The sequence below is a fragment of the Helianthus annuus genome, chromosome 8, assembly GCF_002127325.2.
Source record: "Helianthus annuus cultivar XRQ/B chromosome 8, HanXRQr2.0-SUNRISE, whole genome shotgun sequence".
NCBI classification, from domain to species: domain Eukaryota; kingdom Viridiplantae; phylum Streptophyta; class Magnoliopsida; order Asterales; family Asteraceae; genus Helianthus; species Helianthus annuus.
The window spans coordinates 163027594-163044358 of NC_035440.2; the positions used below are offsets into that span (position 1 = coordinate 163027594).

Here is a 16765-nt window from a genome sequence, read left to right on the forward strand (position 1 = left end):
GCCGGTGGAGTTAAATTATTCACTAATTATTTAATATAAAGTATTAAAATTGTATTTAACATAAAACAACAAATGAAGAAATTAGTGAAGAGATTAAAGATGTTGCCATGATAATTAAGAAACTTTCTGTGGAAATTTAGTTAATAAAAATGGTTTTTTAAAAGAACGAAACCCTTAAAATCAAAGGTTTTTTTTTTTTTTTCTTTTTCTAACAAGTTAAAATTGAGGACCTGCTAATCCTATATGCTACACCCCAAGCTCAAACGGTTGTTCGACTAACAACAAAAATTGTCTTTTATAGGTAGGGGAGGTATCACGCAAGTCCTAACCTTCAAACGCATGGGTGGCACTATGATTCTGAGGGGCACATTTAAAAAAAAGGTCCGATATATATATTTTTTTTTAAATAGTATACTCATACAAAGACCATATTTGATAGACTCATTTACAGAATAATTCTTAAGTTTTGGAAGTTAGAACATTAGATTTAGTTATCCCAGTGCCCATTTGATTTAAAACACAATAACAATTATACAATGTCCGATGTTTCTTTGGGTGGCAATTGAGGCATATTTTTTTAGCTTGGACAGGACATCTAAATTCTTAGGGTCGGCCGTTGTGTTCAAACGGTTTCCAAGCAAACCTCAAACGGCCGGCCGTTCAAGCACAATGTGTGAGTAGATTGTCATGAGCGTATGCAATTATGTATAACAAACCCCTAAAATTATAATTAGTTGTAAATATCATGAAGCTAAAAATTTAAAACAAGAACAAAAAATTTTAAAACATGACAATTGAACATAATCTATTTCTATTTGCAATCGAGGAATAGTTCTCTTTGTTAACATCTTCAAACAATTCACATAGTTCACTTCACAATAAAATTAAAATTAAAACTAAAATTAAAAAAAATAATAATCAATAAAAAAAAAGATAAGATGTTAGCACTAAGTTGATCATCATCAACCGATAGTGACATCGGCCTTCTTGACTTTCTTAACTTTCTTAACCCGTTCGCCGGCCCCATCATCTCCCGCCAAAACACCATTTCCGGCAGCACCCACCGGAGGAACAAACATCGCATCGAAAATCACCATCAAATCTACCGAAATTCTCGAAACATTCGGCGTCTTTCTCTTATTCCCCACCGGGATCAATCTTGGTTTCCTCGGCGCCGGCGGACACGTGGCAGGCGCCGGAATTTTGTGATCTTGTGACGTCGGAGTTGTGGGCTCATCGCCGGTGTTAATTTCTTGATTGGAGGATGGTAATTGGATTGATAGAGGTGTAATGTTGTTGTTTTGATGTGTTTGATGATGTTGGGATTTTAATGTTGTTGAATTGTGGTTGTGTTGTTGTTTAAGGTTGTCGGAGTTCATCCTCGTAGGATGTTTGCCGGAGACGGCGCTGACCGGAGTTAGGAAAAGGGGCTCTGAAAACAAGGTGGATTAAGAATGGAGATTGGATGTGAAAGATGGAAAGAGAGAGTTGTGTCGTATATGAAATGAATGTGTGTGTTTGTGTGTATTGCAATCTCATCATAACTCTATTTTGCCTTCTTTGTGGATTTTTAAATGTTTTTTTAGATAAGCAAGGTTTTTTTTTTTTTTTTTTTTTTTTTTTTTTTTTTTCTTTGTTATCTAATTGTTTAAAACTTAAACAAATTTCAAATGTATTTGTGTCTATCTATAACACTCCTCTCTTTTTATGATGATAAAATGTCTTTTTTGGTATCTTAGGGACGGTTTGATAACCTTGTGCGTAGGGGTACAAACGAGCCGAGCCGAGCCCGAGCTCGAGCTCGAGCTCGTTTAACTTATGAAAGCTCGAGCTCGGCTCGATTCGAGCTTTATTTCTAAAGCTCGAGCTCGGCTCGATTCGAGCTTTATTTCTAAAGCTCGAGCTCGGCTCGAAGGTAATTTTTCAAGCTCGAGCTCGGATCGGGCGCGACTCGCTTAGTATTTATTAATTAATTTTTATTAATTATAATTATTGTTATACATATAATTTAGTTATTTTTTATATTTATATAAATGGTAAATTAAATATATGTTTAATATATTAATAAAAAATATATAAAAAGAAAGCTCGTTAAGGCTCGCGAGCCGGCTCGAGCTCGATAAGCGAAGCTCGGGCTCGGGCTCGTTTACTAAACGAGCTTGTTTCTAGGCTCGGGCTCGAGCTCGAGCTCGTTTAAGCTCGGCTCGTTCGAGCTTTTTTTCGAGCCGAGCTCGAGTAGCTCGCGAGTAGCTCGGCTCATTTGCACCCCTACTTGCGCGTGTGCTGAAATCATTAAGAGCCCTTACCGATTAATAGGTTGTCACTGAATAGTTATCGTGTTTCTGAAACTTACCGACTAAAAGGCTTTATGAATCATTTTTAAGTGAATGAAACACACTTTACGTTAAGAGACTACCAAAAAAAACTCATTAGTTGTTAGTATTTAAGAAATCAGTTTTTTTTTTCACACAAACACTAAGGCCAACCGGGGCGGTGGATTTTAGCCCGTGATGAACATATTTAACGCGTGAAAATAAACAAAACACCGCCGCCACCATCGACTATCACGCGTCGACTTTATAACGCGTGAAAATTATCACGCGTGAAGAATGGTACGTGTTGTTTGATTTGTTGGGTTGTGAGGGTTTATTGTTGGGTGTTGTGAGTGATGACCATTTCCACTAAAAAGATTGTGGGTGATGGAATAATGGTTGATGATATAACAGAACTTGATTGAATGTTGTGAGTGATGACCACCCCTACCCCCTAAACATATAGTTAATTGGGTTTTTTTTTTATAATGGAAACAACATAACTAGGTTAACATATTAATTCATACAATATATGGTAACATGTTCTATATGTAGTTATAGATATAAATCGCAGCTGGAATTTGATGCACACCATAGTATCAATAGTGTGTTTACCTATGTAATAGAGAATTGTGAAAAACACGTACACATTTTACATAGATATATGTAGTGTATTGAAGAAAAAGGTTTATACGCTTACATGACCATCTTATATATTTTTTAAATTTGTTTTGATAACCAACTATCCTAAACTACAGTGGCGTATCTAAAAAATTGTTATAGGGATAACGTTTAAAAAAAATGGGTAATGAAATCAAAAAAACATCAAAAAACATCATTTTTTTCCAAAATTTACACTACTGTCGGATCGTCAAGGGGTAGCGGAGGCTATCCCTTAATACAAGGTATGTCCGCCACTACTAAACTATGAGGGGATCCAAGGTTATCCATGAACATTACATAGTTAAATTTGTTTACAAACTTAATTATTTGAAATATACAGGGGTTGGCTAATGTACAATTTGTGTTAACGTACACACCGTACGAGATTGAGATACAACATGCGAACTTCATTTTTCACCATTTTTTTTATAACATGTTATTTTCTCATTTTTACAACATGCTATTTTTTCATCTTTCAACATACGACTTTTTCATCTTTCAACATGCGACTTTTTATATTTTACAACATGCAAGTTTTTTATTATAAAGTTTATCAGGTGGAACTTCAAATCTCGTACGATAAGACATTGTACATTACACACACACACACACACACACACACATATATATATAGAGGAAGGTTAACATACATTATGGCTTAACGTACATCACGTACGGCATGTAATTACGCACGTTCATTTTAAAATCACGCACGTTATAACTCAAAAATCCAAAAGCACGCATGTTGAAACACAATAATCACGCATATTGAAAACATTAATCACGCATGTTATAGAAAAAATCACGCACATTGTTGTACGTGAAGTATGTTAAGCCGTAATGTACGATATATTTTTTATATATATATATATATATATTGCCATTTAGTAACAGCTTTTTCAACTGATCCAACTAGAAACACAATGGCTTATGAATAAATTTTCGTTTTCTAAAGGTAATTGGAATACTAGAAGTTATGAATATTAGGTTTTGAAAAGAAGAAGGATTAGAAAATGAAGGAAAAAAGTGGCGTTAATACACCTGGCAAACCGTCTAATTCGGCGAAGGATCCAATGCAATACAATAAACACTAAAAACAAACACAAAGACACATGTACCCTCAAGTCAGACATTTTTAAACCTGTTTTACTTCTACATTACAAATACAATCCCTGTGGTTTGTTTAACTCAAAAATCCACCCACATATTTCATTTTTTAAACAATGCTGCTACTTGCAGCCCTTCAAATCACGACGTCAATAGGATGGGTATTGGTACTTTTAATCCTATACCAGATTGTAAAACCACATCCTAATACCCGTCAGATATTTATCCGGTAATTACTCGTCGGGTATATACCTGTTGTGTGTATTTCTTTTTCTTATTACATAAAAATGACAGGCAAACGGACAACAAAATAAAACTATTAGATAATGGTCAATGAATTATAAAAAAAAAAAACAAAATATAAATTTTTTGTTCATACGAATCGAATAATGAGGTATGTAATTTCAGGTAATTGGGTCTTGTATCACCAAATATCATACCTGTACCCAAACCCGCAAATGTTTTTATCAATACAAATATTTGTCCCATTATCCGTCACTAATATATAAAAATCAAAATTCGTTGTAGCAATAATAGGTTGGTACGGATTTGTTATTACTTCACAACATCATTTACATAGTATGATGTATTTATTATTTCGTATAACACGATTAGATCATGCAATGATCTTGTCCATCGTTTAACAAACGAGGTACTTTTGTGTGAGTTTGTAATCAGTGGCGAAGCTTGAATTTTTTTTAGGGGGGGTCGAAAACGTATATACCAAAAAATTTCTATAGAACCGGGGGGTCGAAAACATATATACCCAAAAATTTCTATACGAAAACTACATATATAACACTACTAGCCATGGGCGAAGGATAAGGTATCTCCGGGGGGCGCCCGACCCCCCGAACTTTTCGATGCGTAGTGTTATGAATAGTACTTTCGTATAGGTATATACGTTGCCGGCCCCCCGGTTTCGCGAAAATTCGGGGGGGCGTGGCTTCGCCAATGCTACTAGCCGAAAAGTTCGGGGGGTCGGGCGCCCCTCCCGGCCCCTTCAAAGCATCGCCCCTGTTTGTAATAACTTGAGAATTCTCGCTTTTAAAAATACGATCCCATCCCGACTAGTCTTCGTAGTTCTATCGTCCACGATAGAAGAATGAGGGTAATTCATGTATTTCTGTCACATGCAAGAAGTAATTTTGGAGATGAATGTCATCAACAAACATAAAGGTTTGTGATTGTAAATTTGAAAAACATTAGGGTTCACCGTTGCTTTCTAATATATTGGATGCATAATATTTTTTATTATTATTATTATTATTTCTTTAGCCATTTTGTAGCTTTTTCGGTGATCTTTACACACTTTAATGAATCTTTTCACGTGCTTTTCCCATATATCATATGCCCGTTAGTTTTAGGACAATATTATTTCATAGATCTTGCTCATTCAACTAATTATATTATAATTAAAAAATTCGTTTATAATATCTGTTATATTTTCTTAATACACATAACATATTTCATTAAAGAAGTTTAATCAGATTACCCTGAGATTTATTATTATGCAATTTAACGGTTATCATAAATTGGAAAAAAAAGGCAGGATAAATGATAATTTAATTAATAATTTTGATACCTATGTTTGTGTTATGCATGGCTACTTAAATCATTTTGTTAACATAATCATGTGGTGTGATAAATGGAGTAACAGTTTGTTGTTAATATTGATGATGCTATAAATAAAGTTAACTTAAAACATAAACAAGATTTTGACTTTCTTCATCAGGCATGCTTGTCGTGATATACTTTAAATTACTTTTATATCATATTAAATATTGTACAAGTTTTATTTACTTACTAATTATCACACCCCTCCTTTTACAACACCCAACCATAACCCCCTTTCGGTTATTTTCAAAATTTGTTATCAATGGATCCTCAAGTCCCTGCCTTCGACCCGTTTGGTTTTCGTTCCCCACAAGTTCCATCTCCACGAGAAAATGTTGAACGTCCTCTACCTATTTACGAGGACGAGGAGGAGGAAGTAGTGCCCGAAACTCAAAATTTGGACGACTATGAAGATGACACCGGCGACGATGAATATAATGTGAATGAAGACGCCGGCAACGAAGAAGATGACGCTCGGGGTAAAAAGGCAAAAATGGAGCGCCAATCTTGGTCAAAATACCAAGAAGAGGCGTTGGCGAAGGCGTGGGTACATTGCTCTACCGACAAAAAGAAGGGCAATTAACAAACCCGCGATGGTTTTTGGCGTAAGATTTTAGATCATTATAACGCCACCGTTGGTGGAAGTAACCGGACCGTGCATCAAGTACGGTCTAAATGGATACCGATGATGACGAAAATAAACTATTTCAACGGCCTATACCAACAAGCGGTAAAAATTATATTTTTTAACGTTGTATAGTTTTTAAATTTGTTTACTAAGTTCATATGTTTTTAACACTTGTTATTTTATAATATGTAGGATCGCACACGAGATAGCGGGTGTGACGATCTCAACGTGATGAAAATCGCTTTAAAGGATTTTCAAAATAAATATCCGAGCGGTTTTCAACATGTCGAGGCATGGGAGGTCGTTCCAAAACACGACAAATGGGCCCAAGTCCCATTGTTGGGTGACGAAGGGGAAGGTTCGGCACAAAAAAGAAAGTCCGTTGACGTGGACCCTTCCATACCCAATATGAACGAAGACCCCTCGCCACAAAGAAACGGCGAGACAAGCGTCAAGCGACATCGTCCAAGGGCTCGGCTGAGTTGGCGGCACAATTCAAAGAGTACACCGCCATGAAAGAAGCGAAGCACGTGAGTGAGATGGAGGCGATTGAATTGAGGAAGAAAAAAGAGTCGGAGGCTCGCGATCTCATAACGGAACAACGCGAGACGATGAAAAACTACGCGCACGATCGAGATATGAAAACATTCCTCAAGCCGCACGACGATGCTCCGCCGGAAATGTTGCCGTTCATCCTCGCCCGAAAGCGCGAGATCGCTAACAAATACGGGTGGCTGTGCAATTTCTAAAAATTTTATGTAGTATTGCGATGTAATTTTTATTTTATTAAATGAAATGTAATTTTTTATTTTAAATGAAATTATGTTTTACTTTTTTATAAAAATATTTTCTTAATTAAAAAAATAAAAAAACAAGTCCTCCAAGAGAGGAGTGCTGCCATCAAATTGAGGGTGTGAGGGAGTTAAGTGGAGAGTTGACGTGTCGCGTGCTCATTGGCTGTGGGTAAGAGAGGTCACTCCCCACTTAGATGAGTGCCCCTTACACCCTTAGACTAAGCGGTATGGGGGCCGGCTTACGCCCGGCGCCGGTCCCCCACACCGCCCCCTTGGCCCGGCATGTGAAAACCGGCGATGGCAAGACGGAGAGGACGGGCCTCCATCTCTCTCTCTCTCTTCTTTCTCTCTCTAAAAAAACAAATAATTTATATTTTTTAATTGTTTTTATAATAGTGTGGGGCCCCATCCTTCACCCCCTAGGTTCATCCTCTGCAAGCCCCTCCTACGTGACGCTGACGTGGCGGCCCATCCTCATGGGGATGAGGCTCACCATACCCACTAGTCTTAGTAGTTTACTTTTGTAGACATTTTTTATAATATTTAAAATAGGTGTTTCTCTCTAAGTCGAACAAAAGGTTCTTTTTTTTAATGTGAGGCCGTCTTTTTTAATTCAAACCAACAATATTCCCGCGCTTCACGCGAAAGCGGATTTTTCCCATTTATTATGCTATATGTTATGTATGGTTCTCTTTTGCGTCAATGTATGATTCTATTTTAAAGAGTCTTACTTTCCTAAACTCTACTGAGCTGTGTAGAGAGAGAACCATCACCAGAAACAAAACCAATGGACGGCATCGGCATCGGAAACTACCGGCCAAGGTCACTACGAAAAGACTTGATGAAGAAAACCATAGGGCCACTACCTAAGTATAGGGGTGTTCAAGATCTGATTATCCGGTTTTCGGATATCCGAAAACCAGATATCCGAAAATTTCGGATAGTGAATTTTGATATCCGAATCCGTATCCGAAATTTCGGATATCCAATTTCGGATATGGATTCGGATATCCAAACGGATATCCGAATTAGTATATAATACAAAAACCAACTTGGATTATGTCCCTCTCTTTAAACATCGCGTCTATCCCTCTCCCACCATTTAAGATTAACCCGCTTTTCTATCTTTACGTTATCACTATCCCATCGTTTAAATATTATAACCCACAATATTATAACCCACTTTTCCACCGTTTACTTCATTTGACAAAACGCAACCACCAACAAAACTACATCAGATTGATATCAAATCTTCCACCGCCCTGTACATTTAATTCCATCGCTCGAATCCTATGGTCTACCGTTTCAATTTACATTATATATTTTCAGAAGACAGTTGCGTCCGTTGATGTGTTTGTGGGGATGGTTGATCTTATGATTTAGACGCACCGATTTTCCGGTAACAAACCGACGCGAACCATGTGAAGACAATGAATTAGTATATAGATACGTTGGAGAATAAGGGGCTGAAGAAATTAAAAATGTTAAGAAATGTAGAGTTTTCTTAGTAACTATAATAGGATACAAGAAATTCCTCATTATTTGACTCTTTCTAATTTAAATCAAGAAGAACATGATTGATCTTCAAAATCGAAACCATCGTCTACACCGAAACCCTGATTTCGGACTTAAGGCGACGATTTCAGACTTTGGATCGTTCGATTTTGCTTCATTCGCTTTCACTGCAGGCCATGACTGGATGATTTCGGTGTAGACGACACTTTCGATTTTGGTTCGTTCGATGTGAAAGACATTCGACACCTCGATTTATTCAGGTTTAATATGTTCGTTTTAATTTTGATTATATGTTGCTTATCACTCAAATTTGGTTTGCTAATGATGAAAAAAATTGTCCCAATTCTCAGTTACATCTGCATAGGGAAAATAATGTTTAAACTAATGATGAAATAACAATTGAATGTGATTGTTTTATTGGAATAGATCATATAACCTCTTTTGTTTAATTTGAACCTAGGAAATCATCACAACCTGTTTATTGTTCTTTATTGGTATAATATTATAACATGATTCTTCTTTATTTTTTATTTAATTTAATTTGAACAATGCTAATCTGTTTTGATTTCGAGCGATGGAATTAACTGAGACCAATTGGTTTGTATTTACTGATATTCAAACAATTTGTGGAATCAAAGTCTTTGAAATTTATTAAGTATCCATTAAAATTTTACAAATAAATGGTGAGTGTGTATCCAAGTTAAAATTTAAGTGGTAATTAAATGATAAAAGGAACGTCAACTTTTTTATGGCATGGATACGAGTGATTTAATAGGATGAAGGTGTCACCTTATATTGTGAAATGATATACAAAGGGGAGAGTTTGGGAAATATTTGTATGAGAATCGGGATGATCAAAACAAATGTCGGGATGCCCTATTTATAGGAACTTATGCATCCTTTTTTTAACTGTCGTAATGTCTCTCAGTTTACATATGTACACGTTGGTTCTTTTATTCAGGTTGTTTGGAGTTTATTTCTAAACTATACACTGCGATGTGCCCAGAGGATACTCGACATCCCGCCGCAACGCGCGGGTTGACGTTAACTCGTTTATAAACAAAAATCAAAAAATCCGTTTTGTGTATAGATTAAAACTAAACTTATATTCGATTTTTTAAGTTTCCAACATTTAAAACTAAAAACAATCATAAATTCACACGATTATTTACTACTTTTTTACTAATTTTTATAATACTTCAAATTAAATATAATGCTCATATACTATATATATTTATAAAAAAATAATTAGTTTTCGGATATCGGATAATCGGATTATCCGAAATTTTTGAAATTCATATCCGAATCCGAATCCGAAAATTCGGATTATCCGGTTTTCGGATATCTGAAATTTCGGACATTTCAGATACGGATTTTCGGATATTTAGGATTCGGTTTCGGATCCGGATTTTTTTTAACACTCATAAGTATTGAAAGCCCCAAAACACAGGGTCCCACCCATCTCTCTTGTGTTTCTCTGTCAAATGAACTGAGGATTGATGAGCGTTAACGGCCACGTCCTAGGGCCAAAATGAGAAGGCAATAAATTATGTGGCCAAACTAGGAAAAGAATAGACTTTTCTGGTGCAAACCCATGTTATAAATTGATATATATATATATATATATATATATATATATATATATATATATATATATATATAATAAATAATGACATTACATAAATTCTAGAAGTTTTGTCATTACTTTATTGAAGCTTTATCTTTTTTTCTTTACTTAGTTGTCTTTGATTCTAAGAATCCATACATGGCGTGTAATATTTTACAATGTTGTTTATAGCGTTCACAGTAGCTTTTTTATGCTTATGTTATGCTTATGTATGAAAACACATTTACTCATTCTCTATGCTTATGCTTATGCTTACAATGTTGGTTACATAATACTACTTCTAAACTACACTAAGTTTTACCTCATGTCAGAAATTGAACTAATTGAACTCTGGTCTCTCCAAGGGCGGACCTAAGCCCAACCCAAGGTGGGCGGGGGCACCCCCGGGGAAAAAAGTTTAGTGCTAAATTCCGTCGAAAATCCCGTCGCACCCCTTGAAATTTTTCGTCCGCACCCCTTGGATTTTTTCGACCGCACCCTTGAAATTTTTCGTCCGCACCCCTTAGGTAAAAAGTGTTATCAATATATATTTTAAATTTTTTTTAGTAAACTCTTATTTAAAAAAAAAATACTACCTAAATTATATAACTTTTAATACCTAGCTAACTAAACCCAAATACCCATACCTTTACCCACTTATAATTCCTAACAAGCTAGTCCACTAAGTCTTAGCCCATTAACCAAACCTAACAATATTTCAAACTATAATAAAATAATTAAAGCCCAAAACCTTTAGAAATTCTCTCCCGCTCTCTCTCTCTCTCTCTTACGTCCCTGCACTGCCAACGAACAACCTCACCCAGCGACAACAGTCCAGCAGTCGGCGACCACCGTAATCAGCCACCATACCACCGTCGTTTGACACCAAATCTAACCGGAATCTGAACACGGGTAAATTTCTTTGTTATTTTGATGATTTTGGTTGATATTATAGGAGAAAAAAGGGTAATAAAGTTGTTAAGGGTGGGGTTCGGCTACAAAGTACATTTTTCCTACAAAGTCATAAAACATCACAATTTTAACCATAAAACATACTCAAAACCCACAAATAAGAGAATGAAGATCACTAAAACACAATATCCAAACCCTAACATTCCATAAAAACTTCAAACACATCATTGTAGAACGATGAATGTAAAACACAACATAATAATCAACATAAAAGACACTAATGTTAGTCATTCGATAATCAAAGCCTTATTATCCAAAACACAACACAAAACCCACAAATATGCGTTTTAGTAATCTTCACTTTGTTATTTGTGGGTTTTGAATGTGTTTTATGGTTGAGATTATGATGTTTTATGACTTTTTACACTTTGTAGGAAAAATAGACTTTGTAGCCAACTCCCACCCTATATAAGGTTTTAAATTTTATGTGTTTTAACGTTGTTTATGGTTGTTTAGATGATTTTTAGGGTGATTATGTTGTTTATATATTTTTAGGGTGATTATGTGTAACACCTCGAATTTTTGTGTCCAATAATGTGTTAACACGTGTCATTTGTTTACACGTGGCATTGGTATTAAATAAAGGACTAATTTTGGCAAACCTTGAAAGTATATAAATTCGAGGGTTATAAATGTCAACAAGGGTAAATATACTGTATAGTAACCCTAAATAATGCTTGAACCTTCAAACGAATAAATCATAGATCGTACAGAAGCGAAACGCGAAAGAAAGTGAGAGATTACAAGCTACAGGGGTTAACCGTGTCAACATGTTTAATTATACCTCTGAGTGACCCTTTGACGTTCCCAAGGCTTTGTAACGGTATTATACACTCACTAAAATATAATATATAAATTTCGCGAAGTTTCGTTATGAAACAGGAAAGTTACGATCAAATTCGTATAAGAAGGGTTAAAAGCGTCAATAATGAAAGTTAAGGCTTTCTGAATAATTAATAAACTAAATAGGGACTTAACAACGCGGGTAAATAACACGAGGTCCTTAGTCGTAATTAACCGAGGGCCAAACCGCAAAGTTACCCCTTCAAACCCGAAAGGTCAGGTAAATCATTACGAAAGATTTCGTTATTAATTACCGGATTCTGATAATCATTACAAAAGATTTTAAAAATCTGAAAAACAGGCCTCTCGCGACCCGCGTGATGTTTTGGCCTAAGTTGAGGCGGGCCGCGAGCCTCCTCTTTTACGCGCCTGATATTTGAAACTCAGGCGACCCGCATTAAAAGTGCATGGAACTCTCATGCGGGCCGCGTGGAACGCCCAGATGCAGAAAGTTGTAACTACATGCCTTTTGGAGCCTTTGAACGACCAACAACCAATAAATGAGGCATGGGCACCCTATGCTCGACCCATATCACTTAGGGGCACCTGCCCATCATCCATACTCAGTGTAGCATGTGTTGTAATGATCCTAGAGCCCAAATTTCACTATAAATAGCCACATTATGCTCATAACATTCACACAACACAAAACTCATTCATCTGATCATTCCAAGAGCTCTCTAGCATTCTCTTCTGCTCTCTAAGCAAGATACCACTTCTGTAAGTCGTTCATAACCATTTTGGTCATACATTTCCATAGTTTTAGCTTATAAACTCAACCGTCGTAACTAACGGTTGTTATAGCGATAACTCACAAATGGTCCAGTGAATTGACGAATCAAAAGTGGTTATGAGTTGGTATTTATATGGGTAATAAACCCCTAAAAGGGTTCCCTCTGATCACCATTCTATGTCAAATATCGAGTCAAACGCGCACTTAAAAAGTCAACAGAAAGTCATTTTGCCGTTTTCTACATAATCTGTAATGTATATGTTATGGAACCTGTTTTGATAATCATAAAACATGAAAATAAGTATGTAAACTTGTTTGCGCTCGTTTGAATCGACCATTTGCTATATTAACCCGGTTCGGAGCCGAATGTCGCAAAAGTTTGACTTTTGCTTTGACTTCAGTTCTGACCCGTTTTAGTGAGGTATAGATATACCTTAGGACTCTCTTAGGACTAGGTTACATGATGGTATAAACCTCTGTGATCGGTTTATGAGTTATCCGAGTCTTTTGCACATTTCCGTTAATCGCCTAAAAGTTGACCGTAACGCCATTTTGAAAATAAAACGAGTATTTCGGACACGTGAACGGACCATAACCTTGCTTATTAAATTATAAGCATGTCCTTAAAGTTTCACGTCAATCCGAGGTCTAGAATGAGAGTTATGCTAAAAAGCGCAATTAAAGTAAACTTTAGTAATTAACGGCGCAATTAGCATAACGATCATCTAAACCAAGATTTCGTCACCAAAGCTTTTACCCACTGTATTAGAATAATATTTTGGGAATTTTAAAGATTTTTAATAAATTTTACCTTGCTCATAACCTGCGGTTATGGCTACGGTTCGGTAAATACCGAATATGCCCTTTTTCGGCCAAAACTTGAGTTCCACAAGGTCTTTTGACCCGATTCCAGTTGCTACTGATTCCAAATAATAAATAAAGTATTTTAAGCTTTATAAGCTGTTCGGGAAACTCAGATTTCCTGTAGAACTCGAAAAGCTCTTTAAAAGTCTTTAAAATGACCGAAAAACCCCTACGGGGCGTGATATTAACTTAAACTCGTTACGGGCATCACGGAAGGTATCCTACTGATACCACAACCTCTTTAAGGCATATTGACTTAGGAAATAAGCGTAAGACTCTCATGGTTAACCGTTTCGCCTATTGCGCGTCCGGTTCGACTTATGAAACTAGTTTTCATAAATTAGCCGATACGGGTCAAATAATATTATTTGAACCCCAAAATCCAGAGTGTGAACCATAAACCCATATAAAACAAGTCTCTGAACTTGTTGGGTCAGAATCACACTCCATTCTCGGTTTTCTCCTTTTCGCGCGATTAAACCATATCTATATATATCGGAACCAACCGGTCTAGGCTACGGCTAATATAAGGACCCGTTAGGATTCTAAGAGGTTAATTAAAACCTTCGTTCCAGATTAGGAGCCCCGGTAAAAGCTATCGGCGATTTAATCGAACTAAGGATATATACTTGCAAAGGTAAATACTTTAACTTATTTCCCCTATATGGGCTTGGGTTACGGTATGTTAATACCGCTTGATTGAGCATTATATTTTTCCATCGCTTAGGTGGTTAATTAAATAATATGATCGGCTCATTTAAACAGTTTTCTTAAAAGCCTTTGGGGGGTTTAATGACCGTTGTCCCGGATATCCTTGGCATCATTTTACGAAATGGCCACGACCATCGACATCCCGGTGTAGGCGTACACCCGGTATATATTGTCGACATTAAATTAAAAGACGTAGCCGTTGGTTTTTATACTACGGTTTTACGCAATGTGGTGTGTCTATAAATCTTTAACCCGGCACGACCCGGGCTACTGAACGCATAAAAGAACATGTAAAACGTTCACAAGATTTTAATAATTTTCCCAAGTTATAAAAGAGTTTGTGCCTTGTGCATTCAAATCAATTTTAATAAACATTTTCAAATGTGTCAGTTGAATGTATTTACCAGTGTAAACTGACGTATTTTCCCCAAAAAGATTAAGTGCAGGTACTATACGAAATGGGCTGGTATTAGCTTCCTAAGCATCACGAATAGTCTCGCAAACTCGATGCCGTATCTGAATGAACAATAATTTATTATTATTTTGATCCGCTGTGGATATATTCAACTTCTGTAATACATTTGATATTACAACCAGAGGTTGAAGTATATATTTATCTTAAGCTTCCGCTGTGCATTTATATAATTGTGTGGTTTGACTATATTGTTGCCAACATCGTCACGGTAATCCCCCACCGGGCCCACTGGTGAGACACGTGGAAATCGGGGTGTGACAGGTTGGTATCAGAGCCAACGTTGAGTGAATTAAACACTATCCTAATGTGTTTAATCTCAATGACACAATTGCACATACTTGAGTCTAGACAAGAACTTAGGACAAATTCGAATTGTTATTCCAATTTTGTCTTTTTCTTTTATTATTGGAATTTAAAGTTTTATAAAGCAGGAAAATGCTACCTGTTATATTCCGAGGAAGTGGAAGGGGAAGAAGAGGCAGAGGAGAAGTCGTGACACATCACGATAACGAAGCTGGACCATCAGGTACAAGACATCCTTCGATGACAAGGAGCGAAGAACCACAACGACGAAGAGATCTTTACGAACCCGCGAGGCATTCCACCTCGCACAGCTCGACGCCATCTTATCGGCACTCCTTTGGGCCAAACTCAGAGAATGATCCCAACAACCCACAACCTTCCTTCATACCTCTACAACGTTCGGTATCACACCGAAATTACGACGACCCTACTCCATACTTCATAGGTCAGTTTAATCCGGCTGACTACATACAGGAACCTTCAGGTTTTGTCCCACTAGGGCCACAAGATCACTTCTCCGAGGACCATATGGATGAAGATACTGATCCAACTGAACCTGCTCGTGGTACGCCCACGCATCCGATAGAAGTCTCTGATGGGTCATCCTTCCATGGCACACCCTATCAGGGACCAGACAGTTTCCAAGCGTTGTTTGACCGACATGAGTGGTACTACACACCACCTCAACAGACATCACAACAACCGCGACATCCACAGGATCCCTCTGAGGATTCACGCTTCGAGGCAGTTACGCCACCACCTCCGCCGCCGGCGCAACCAGTAATGCCTGATCCGCCAAGGCGTAGGAGGACAAATGCTCGTATGTCCACACGAGGAGGAGGGGGTATCCACTTCAGCACCCCTCGACACTCTAGTAGTAGCCACTATCCGCCACTACAAGAAGAAGGACCTTCAAGTCCTATACAGGAGGCGAACTCCGCACCAGCTGCACCAAATTCGCCACCATTTGGGTATGACCAACCCATACCTGCTTACACGGGTCCAACGGCTTACAACCCGTTCGAACCGTCACAAGCACAATACAACTACAATTATGAACGCGACCCATATGTGGTGTCGGCTAGATATAATGCGCGCTACCCTGACGGAGCTCATGGGAACATGGGACCACCGGACTACTCAGCTCATGGGTATCCAATACCTCCCAGACCCCCAGCTCCGCAACACGCGCCACAACCACGATTTTCTCCTCCTGAACAGGAAGAAATACTCCATCGACTAGATCGTGTGGAGAGAGAGTTCGAGGAAGAGAAGAAAAGCCACCGAGGATTTCTCAAGGGCTTGGCGAACCTACTAAAGGGCAAAAAGAAGAAACGTGACCATTAGCCCTTAATAGTTGTACTAATGTAATTTCTATTTTGAAATAAGTCCCTGCGTGGACACTTATCGTATTTCAGTCCCTACGTGGACTTATCTTTTAGTCCTTACATGGACACCTATCTTGTATTAGTCCCTGCGTGGACTTGTCACTTATTTTAAACCTCTATGGAGGTATGTACTATTTGAAAGACCCGTTTAGGGCAATATGTAATTGTATTTGAGATTATGGAATGTATGTTATGAGTTTTGTTTTAATATGTATGAAATAAATCAAAACCATT

The 16765-nt window shown here is 37.3% G+C and overlaps 1 protein-coding gene across 1 annotated transcript; it reads right to left on the bottom strand.

The window, feature by feature from the left end:
• Positions 1-778: 778 nt before the first annotated feature.
• LOC110873688 lies at positions 779-1529 on the bottom strand. The gene has a single exon (XM_022122689.2). The coding sequence runs from the start codon at positions 1377-1379 to the stop codon at positions 963-965; it is 417 nt and encodes a 138-aa protein (XP_021978381.1). The 5' UTR covers positions 1380-1529; the 3' UTR covers positions 779-962.
• Between the last annotated feature and the right edge of the window lie 15236 nt (positions 1530-16765).

What these genes read in the sequence shown, in the direction of transcription:
- LOC110873688 (XM_022122689.2), bottom strand. Translation starts at nt 1,379, where the DNA reads ATGAACTCCGACAACCTTAAACAACAACACAACCACAATTCAACAACA.